Genomic DNA, 10,354 nt, shown 5'->3' on the forward strand with positions numbered 1-10,354 from the left:
ATATATATATATATATTGTTAGGAGTGGGTGGTGATCACAAGGAGACGAGTCATATATACTCCCTTCGGTTCACAATAAGTGAACAGTTTACTTTTTTATTTTGGTTCAAAATAAGTATCCAGTTAGGTAATCAAGAAAAAATTCAATTTGTTTTTACTCTTTTACCCTTATGTGCATATCACTAAAAAGTTTTCTCACTCCTCATTATAACTATGTGACCAATATGTAATAAGGGTAGTTTAGTCATATTAGGTATTTTTGTATAGGATTTAGCATTTTCTTAATATGCGTGCTAAAAGAAAACTGGTCACTTATTGTAAACCACATAGGTATATATCATGCTTGTTGAGTTATTAAGTCGCACACATCGAGTATAATAAGAATATCCAAAGAGATATACGATTAATATATATTAATCACTGTCAGTGCTGCATTAATTACATCTATTTATTAGATTAAAATAAGAACCCTTATTATCAAATTCTAGTCGCCAATCTTTCACTGTATACGTACTTTTGATTGAAAAGATTAGGAAAGAAGGAAAAGATATTAGAATAACATATAGTATCAGTAATAGATTAAACTAAAGACTTTATTATCAATATATTTCTATTCTTCAGTAGGTTGACTACTTTTTGGTGGAAAAATTTGGAAAGAAGGAGCAAATATTAATTGGAACAATGTAAGTATTGTTCACTGTATGTGCTGTATTCTTTAAGTTTATTTAGTTGATTGAAACAAGAAGCCTTATTAAGTAATCATTTTCTATTCTTCAATCGTTGACTACGTTTTGGTAGAAGTATAATTAGGAAAATAGGAGAGATGTTACATACTAGATGATACGTGATACTACATAGGAGTAGTATATATGTTTTGAATGAGTATTTAAATACAATATTTTCATTTGCTTTCACTTTCTTCCCTTTCTAAGAAGAGGAAGCATAATATCCAACTTTTAAGGAAACAGCTGAGCAATGTTGCAGTTTGCGCGATACCACTATATATTCCTAATATTATAAACTATTTTGTGAGGCAAAAATGCATTGATATCATTGAAAAAGCAGTTTTCATATGCTTGAGGGGTGGGCAGTAAAGGCTCATCCAGTAGACAACGACCGATCAACAAACCCCTACTTTTATCACAATGAAAACAATACTTGAACTTGGAGAAAGGAGCCTCTATTAGAGAAAGCCATTGCTCGCAACCCCCTAGTATATGATGGAAAAGATGCGCACCTCTCGACTACAAGCTTTTTTTTTTGAAGAATTAAACAATTGGGTGGAAGATATTTTTACAAGAATTAAACACACTGGTAAATATATGATCTGTGAAGCACTATTAAAAACTATTGGTAATTAAGTTACATTATTAGGTGGTCTGCAATTACTTCTATACCTGCAACAATTCAGAAACATGCACCAACCCAACTCTCCATACTTAACATCCCTTTTCCCTTCAAGTTGGTACGTAGTTGAGAATCATAAATGTATTGATCAAAACTTTCCAAAAATAGCTGTTCAAAATCAAGAACGTCTATGAGTTGATACATTTTGCACTCCATAGGTTAAGGCACATGTTCGTTTTGCACTAAACTCTTCTTCTTTGATACATTTTGCACTAAGTTTTGTTTCTTTGAGTTGTTTTTGAAAAAACAAAAAATATAGTTCTGAAATTTTCCAAACTCATTTTTTTTAATCTTCCAAAAAACTCGAAAAGTAATCTTTGGATTTTTTTTTGAAAGATTTTTAAAAAGTCATTTTGTCTTCAATTTATTTTTATTTATTTATTTATATTTTTGCAAAAAGAACTCAAGCAAACATTCTTTTACATTAAGATTAAAGATGTAGAACAAGAGCTATAGCTTGATTTGCTTGTACAATACACCCTGAATTACAATACTCCCTCTAGTTCAGTTTATTGACATACTTTCCTTTTTAATCTATTCCAAATATAATAACATACTTTTAAAATTGAAAATAATTAACTTTATATTTTTTATTTTATCATTAGTGAGAAACTTTTCTAACCACATAAATATTATAATATATTTAATGCCACAAGTATAAAAAATTTACAATCACACAAATGAAATACGTAATATGTTTAGATCACAAATTTAAATTTGTTTCATTTGTCTTAAATTAAAAGGGATAGATTAATAATATAAACGCGTAAAGTGATAGTCAAAGTTGCTCACCCTCAAAATTGGATAATAATTGAATTTGTGAGTGGTTTTAAGGATATGCGGGTTAACTTGACACAAATCGATAAATTAAGTTGCAATTGAAATAAACAATGATAAATTAAATTCAAACCACACGAATTGAATAGTTACAGTCTTGGAAAGCCAGTCACACTCAAACTGGATGCACTTCAATCAGTATCAAGATACAAAAGAATAAGAGCTTAAAGAGAGAAATAATAATGTATTGCTTTGGAATGCATGTTACCATGTGTCAAATAAATTATTAGATAGATGAGTCCTACTTTAGGTACAATTCTATAAAAGGTAAAAAATCTGTTGAATTGCCAACTGCCGGTTCCTTATTGATATGTGCCGAGATTCCCGCCGTAATACCCGACCGGTCACAGATATTTCGGTCTTCTGTTGGCTATGTTATCAATGTTTCTTCGAGCTCGTTCAATTTTTCGCTTATACACCCTTGTCACGTGAAATTGTAAGGGGTTGTTTGGTACGAGGAATACAGGATAATTAATTCTGGATTAAATTTGAAATGAGTTTGTTCCTAAAATCGTGGTATAACTAATCCTGAGATTAGTTATCCCCGTATTGTAGTGTTATCTTTATCTCCACGGGAGGGCGGAATAACAATCTCTGGATAACTAATCCCAAGATGATTAATTATGCAATAACTTGTTCCCCAACTAAACGACCCCAAGGATCTATGTAAGAAGTCACTTACAAAGTTAAAAGCATGTAAAAAATTAACTTAAATAGCGGCTCACCCAAATACTTAAACTAAAAATAACGGACATATATATAGTATATGTATAATCCTGTATAATTATCATCATACCAATTAAGCAAAGTAAATAATGAATCTGTCCGGCTTTATATGCAGAGAGTCCAAAAGGAAGTACTTTACAAGTTGCAGGAGAAATAAGTATTACACCATCTTTAGTAAAACACACATGTATACTAATTGCTTTCTTTAGACCAAGTTGTGCCATACGAACATGTGCCTTAGCCTATGGAGTGTGCCTTCATGTCCAAGTGATGAACTCCGTTGTCAACATGTGCTTGTGCTCCTGGGGTTTGGGGGTGGGGGTGGGGGTGGGTGGGTGGTGCACGAAAGGCCATTAATTGGACGGTTGTTAGATGTAATAGAGTTCTCTATATAATGCAGTGGAAGCAAAGGCTTTTAAGAGAACACAAAGGAAGAACAATCTAAGGTGGCCAAAACTACAAGCACTTTATTTTGCAAGGAAGAAGCTGTACAAAAGCATGGCTTCTAAACCTGGCATTCTCACTGATTGGCCATGGACATTTCTTGGAAACTTCAAGGTAATCTTTCTTGAATTCCCCGACTATTTTTTCCCGTTAATCTTTTCCCGTCAATACGTGATCATATGTTTAAATTAAGGGGTCGTTTGGCAGGGTACATAAGAATGATGTTGAATATGATGTATTAGTAATGCTGATATTAGTTATGTTTGCATTAGTTATGCTGGTATTAGTTATACTGACATATTTCTTATCCATTATTTGGTTTGATGTATTAAAGCATTGCATAGTTTCTAAAAGAATTATTTGTTTACAAAAATGCCCTCAAAACTAGTCCACACTCTAACTTTTTAAAAGAAACATATGTTGAGAAATGTTTTTATATGAAAAAGCTTTAAAAAATTATTTTATTTGTCTACCTATATTGTAAAATAAAATTAAATATTTATTTATAGAAAAAGAAATATGCTAAGTATTTATTTATTTATTTACTAGGGATATAATTTTATTTCTCACTATTTGAATTATTTTGAACTTGCATTAATATATTAACTAGCATATTTTAATCAAGCATAAATTTTGAAGGACAATTTTGTCTTTAACTAAGCTAATGCAAGCATTAAAACCCATTGCATTGCTAATACCATTGTTTTCTATGCATTAGTTATGCATAGGATAATACAAAATAAGATGTATAACTAGTGCCTGCATAACTAATGCATATGTTCAAAATATCTACCAAACAATGTATTATTAATACACAAAGTTAATGCATGCATTAGCTTATCTAATGCATCCTACCAAACAACCCTTAAGTATATTGAGGCAGATGCGGATGCAGAAAATTAACTAAATAAGTACAAGTAATAAAATCTGAACCCAATAAATCAAACATAACGTCATAGTATTTCGAACTTGAATCCGTAAAGTTCAAATTCTGATTTTTGTCAGAGTAGCTTAACAACTTGCTTCTCTTCTTTCTTCTTCTCTTGTTGGAAATACCCTATTCCTTTAATGCATCATATTTCTACGGCACTGCACTGAGTTCTTCCAGTCCAACATAACGAGAAGATTATATTGTGTTTAATTGTTTGTGTTTTTCCTATTCTTTTCTGTATCATTTCTTTGAAAAAAAAGTTCATACGGGAGCTAGCTAGGGGGATGTACGGTCGGCCAAAAGAGAAAAAAAGAATTCTTTTGAGCCTTTTTATCTTTAATAAAGATTTATTAAATGTGACAAGTTCCAGGAAAACATTGTACTATTTTCTTATTAAGTAAGTACGTAGCTAGTGTTTTATAGAGTTAATTCTACAAAATAATTAAGGTCTGTTTTGGTATTAGTACTGGCAACTCATTGCCTTTATTTTTTCTTTTTTTCTTTTTGTGGCTTTTATGTTTTTGTTTTAATCATTAATTTATTATAGCAAGGATTCTGCTAACTTTTTTACAATATTGATTTGACTGGAATGAAGTACTTGGTTTTGGCACCATTTGTGGGTCACAGCATATACACATACTTTATGAGCAAAGATGAAAGCCAGAGGGACATTATATACATAATCATACTCCCACTTCTACTGTCGAGAGTGATTCACAACCAAATATGGATATCTCTATCCCGTTACAGGACTGCCAGGGGTAATAATCGAATTGTTGATAGAAGCATCGAATTTGATCAAGTTGACAGAGAAAGCAACTGGTATGTCATTTCCTATCCTTACGCCTTCATTCATCCACTTCATAATACATTAGTAGTAAGTGATTTCTAACTAAAAGGAAAAAATTGACTTCTTTCACTTGTTAAGGTCAGGTGTTAATTTTATTGTAATTATTTTAACTTTTAACTTCACATTACTTGCTCCACTAACACTAAGATATTATTATACTACTAAGGGATGTGGTGGAGTTGTAAGTACTTTTCAATTCTCAAGTAAAGGTCTTGGGTTGAGCCCGAGAATGGTGTTACCTTTGGTTGGAAGCGTGTTACCCTCCAAAGTAAAAATTTACAGCGCAAATGCAGATTAATCCAGTTTCAAAGCGGACCAGACATTTGGATTAAAAAAATAATTATTAATCTTTAGTACTCAAAGATTTTAAGAATCACCAATTCGCTTATATTATTATTCATCTTTAGTATATGTTGAAAAATAATTCAAAGTTATTATAAGAATCTTAGAGGGTGTTTGGATTGGCTTATAAAAGTGTAGCTTTCAAGCTAAAAGCCAAAAACCATAAGTTGGTAATACCCAACTTTTGGCCTTTGACTTATTTTTATACTTTTTATGCCTAAAAGTAAGTGCTTTTAAGCACCTTTTATCATTGCCAAACACCACACAAAATAAAAAAGTTCTTAAAAGCCAATAAACATTTAAAATAAGCCAATCCAAAATTGTAGATAATTTTGAGATCTTTGAGTTTACGAGTGCACTATTTTTTCTTCAAATGGTATCTAAGTCTCTAAGATCTTGGTAGAAATTCAAGTAGCTTCCACCACCAGCGGCCGGTACCGCCAACATGTACTGCCTGCCGGACCAATGACATAAGCATATGAAAAACAATCGTGTTGAGAAGGTTTGAGCAAAAAGATTGTAAGTTTACATGAATAAAATATAGCGCAAGTGGGAAAAAACTCTTCTCTAAAGCTTTCCTAAAGTTGGCATTTATGGTGCAATATTTAGATTTCCTAAAGCTTTGGAAAGGTTTAGTCATAATATAAGTTTTTATTTTGGTAAGAGTCATAATATAAGCTTTCACCTTACAGAATTAATTTTGTTCTCGGTTGGCGCATACCTATAAACCTTGTATACTCCATTTATTAGGTTCTTGGACTCTTAACTAAAAAGGATCCAACAAAAGGCAAGCAAATACAAATTTAATTGTACATGGCATGACTGATTTAAGGTTGAATATATGATTTTGTAGGGATGATCAGATCATATTTAATGGACTGATATACTATATCGGATACCTGTTGCTGGAACAAGCTCATCACTTGCCTTTGTGGAGGACTGATGGCATTATTATTATTGCCTTGCTTCATATTGGTCCTGTCGAATTTCTCTATTATTGGCTTCACAGAGCTTTGCATCACCATTTTCTCTACTCTCGTTACCATTCCCATCACCACTCCTCTATTGCTACTGAGCCCATCACTTGTATGTTGTCCTCTCAAAACCGTTTTACTATATATTATTTTTTAAATATTTTATGAGGACTTATAAAAGATTTTTTTTGTTGGTATTTTGGCAGCTGTAATTCATCCGTTTGCTGAGCACATATCATATTTCATGCTCTTTGCTATACCATTACTCACCGTTACACTCACTGGAACTGCTTCTATAACTGCATTTGGTGGGTACATCACCTACATTGATTTCATGAACAACATGGGGCATTGCAACTTTGAGCTCATTCCTAAGTGGATATTCTCTATGTTTCCCCCTCTCAAGTACTTGATGTATACGCCCTCGTGAGTCTTCTTGCCCTATATTTCAACAAGCTTAACTTAATGCAAAATATTTATACAATTAGGTCACTTATTAGGTAATTGTAACTGAAATTTTATGGAAATGAAAGTTTTCTTTTGAATGTAAAATTCCTATAGATTATTGGGCACGTTAGTGATCACTGCAGTATTGTACGTATTTGTGAAGATTTTATTTGTTCTTTTGTCACTAAGATCATTTGTGTTGATGGCACAGGTATCACTCACTACATCACACTCAATTTAGGACAAATTATTCACTTTTCATGCCAATGTATGACTATATTTATGATACACTAGACAAGTCATCAGATATATTGTATGAAAAGTCACTTGAGAGGGAAGCTGAAGTGCCTGATGTGGTGCACCTTACACATCTAACCACCCCAGAATCCATCTACCATCTTCGTCTAGGTTTAGCATCCTTGGCCTCGAAGCCTCAGTCCTCTAAGTGGTATTTTTGGTTAATGTGGCCCGTCACACTATGGTCTATAATGATTACTTGGATTAATGGTCACACATTTATCGTCGAGAGAAATTTGTTCAAGAATCTCAAATTACAAACTTGGGCTATCCCAAAGTATCGCATACAGGTAAGTAAATCAGTACTATTCAGGACTGTTGTTACACTACGCAGGTCCAATTTTAAATTTATTATTTGTACTGATTCTTGACTTTGTTGCAGTATTTCATGAAATGGCAAAGAGAGACTATTAACAATTTGATCGAGGAAGCAATCATGGAAGCAGATGAGAAAGGCATAAAGGTTTTGAGCCTTGGACTCTTAAATCAGGTATGTCAAAATATATATGTAGAAAAAGTTTATGCTTTAACCTTACTTTAAATATGAGAGAATTACATGATTCTTCTTAACATGTGATTTTCTTGCATACATCTATCAAAACATCTGTTAGCTATCACAAACATTGACTCTTTGGGAGAATAAAAATTGAATTTTTTTCTCATCTCACCCTATATCCAATGTTTTGTTGGGCGGAGAGGGTCTCAGTTGTACTAATTAATGCTTCTAAAACAAATGTAACCTTTTAGGAAGAGAAGCTGAATAGCAGTGGTGAACTTTACATAAGAAGGAATCCTCAGTTGAAAGTGAAGGTGGTAGATGGAAGTAGCCTAGCTGTTGCTGTGGTCCTAAACTCCATTCCTAAGGGAACTTCCCAGGTTGTCTTTCGAGGCCGTTTGTCCAAAGTTGCTTACTCTATTGCCTTAGCCTTGTGCCAAGGAGGAATTCAGGTATATGTGATCACTGTCAATCTCCTCCACAATATTCATTTTCCTTTTTCTCATTTCTAATGTAATTTTTTTATATATAGGTTGTCACGTTAGACGAAGAAGAGTACAAGAGACTTAAAACAAAGCTAACCCCTGAGGCTGCAACTAAGTTGGTCCTATCGAAATCTTATAATGTTTCAAAGGTAAGTATAAACCAAAATACATCGAAAAGTATACACTCCTGAATCTTGATAAGTCATAACAACCAAAAGAGGTTCTTGATTATGCTGCAGACATGGCTAGTAGGGGATGGATTAAGTGAAGATGAACAATTGAAAGCACCAAAAGGAACATTATTTATTCCTTATTCACAATTCCCACCAAGTAAAGCTCGAAAGGATTGCTTCTACTTCAGCACACCAGCTATGATTACTCCAAAACATCTTGAAAATGTAGACTCTTGTGAGGTTAGAAACGGTTATCCAATATCCTTTATTTCTCTTTAATTTTTTTATCGTCTTACATATCATAGTAAAAGAAATTGATCACGATTGAATTTATTATAATTTTAGAATTGGCTGCCAAGAAGAGTGATGAGTGCGTGGAGAATAGCTGGGATTTTGCACGCCTTGGAAGGTTGGAAAGAGCACGAGTGTGGCAACATGATGTTTGATATTGACAAAGTATGGAAAGCTAGTCTCGATCATGGTTTTTGCCCATTAACATTGGCTTCTGCTATTGAATCCAACAACTAGAAATATAGGTTGTTTTTTATATATGATCATATCCTGGATCCGTGGTCAAGTATATCAGCCATTTGCATTAGCTCTGTATGCGTTATATAAGATGTAATATGAACAAATTTTGGAACATGAATGATGACTTCTATTGATTAACAACCTTCTCCCTTTTCTTTCCCATTAACTTTATTTTCTTCCATTCTCATTGGATTTCCAGGTTTCCTTTGTGAATTAAGAACTCCCAATTAATAACAAATTTGTTACAAATATGGTATCAGCACCTCTTTTAAAGAGCCTCCAGTATATTGTTTTGTGATTCACAAAGTTCGTATAAAAGAAAAAAGAGGGGATTCTTAAATGCGCCGGAGCAAATACTAACAGTTACTCTGTTCCATGCAAAAATGCATACCACAGTATAGTCTTCGAATTTCTCTCTGTGCTTTGACCATGGTTATTGATTGTAACATTCAGCTAGTGATTGTCTCGTCAAACAAAGTGTTGACATCACCGATTTTGGTTTTGATGATTGAGAAAGAACCCATACATGAACCAAGTTCATGGACAGTATATACATGCCACAGTCAGATTCAAACAAAAAGCATGTATGTGCAAGGGATAAGTATAAGTGGTTATTGCTGATAATTCCTAAACAAAAAGGTTGCATATTTGATAAGTAACATGACCCTTACTTGAAGAGAACTCTATCCAAGATAAGGCAAGAGTTAGAAATTAAAGATAGCTGAACTCTTCCATCAAGGAAAAATAAAGAATTAGAACTCTAGTTAATCCTTGTTCTACTAGCTCTATAAATATAAGTTGTGTTTCTTTTATAGGCAATCACACACATAAAGATGAAAGCACAAATTGAGAGCAAAATAGTAAGGTATTCTGTGAACAATTCCTCTGAGATTTAAGAGTATGAACCTGAAGAGGCACAAACCAGATTGAAGAACCAATTCCATAAATAGTTTTATGTGCTGTTTTTCTTTCTACTTCAAAGTGTAGTAGGCATTTTGAGTTGTACCTTTCAGCTTTCTTTAGAAGCAAATTGTACTAGGTAATTGAGTTATTTTATTCAAGTTAGAGTTAGCTTGAAGTAGTCGCAACAGCCCGTGACGTGTTGCTACAAGGGTTAGAGTTTAATCCTTAGGTTTGCAATAGGTTTATAAACTTTGTCGTTGGCTCAGAGTTGTAGTGAAGTGTTGGGAAAAATCCTACTGGGTAGTAGGTCGTGATTTTTTCACCTTTTGAGTCGGGTATTTTTCACGTAAAATCTCTATGTTCTTTACTATTTGCATTATTTATTCCACAACTGTAGTGTAAGAAATGCATAGAAGAACCAAGTTCTTCGATAATTTAGTGCACGCAAAAATTGAGCAGCACACAAATCATCCCTCTTGTATGATATTAAAGTATAAAACTATCACAAATA

At 33.1% G+C, this 10,354-nt stretch overlaps 1 protein-coding gene across 1 annotated transcript; it reads left to right on the forward strand.

Annotated features, from left to right (window-relative positions):
* Window positions 1–3,386: 3,386 nt before the first annotated feature.
* LOC104240300 (very-long-chain aldehyde decarbonylase CER1-like) lies at window positions 3,387–9,081 on the forward strand. Its single transcript, XM_009795126.2, has 10 exons — window positions 3,387–3,528; window positions 4,941–5,167; window positions 6,391–6,623; window positions 6,718–6,937; window positions 7,170–7,545; window positions 7,638–7,745; window positions 8,003–8,203; window positions 8,284–8,385; window positions 8,476–8,649; window positions 8,755–9,081. Exons 1-10 carry the CDS (start codon window positions 3,469–3,471, stop codon window positions 8,935–8,937), a joined length of 1,884 nt encoding a protein of 627 aa, XP_009793428.1. The 5' UTR covers window positions 3,387–3,468; the 3' UTR covers window positions 8,938–9,081.
* Window positions 9,082–10,354: the final 1,273 nt, after the last annotated feature.

The sequence above is a fragment of the Nicotiana sylvestris genome, chromosome 1, assembly GCF_000393655.2.
Source record: "Nicotiana sylvestris chromosome 1, ASM39365v2, whole genome shotgun sequence".
Classification (NCBI taxonomy): domain Eukaryota; kingdom Viridiplantae; phylum Streptophyta; class Magnoliopsida; order Solanales; family Solanaceae; genus Nicotiana; species Nicotiana sylvestris.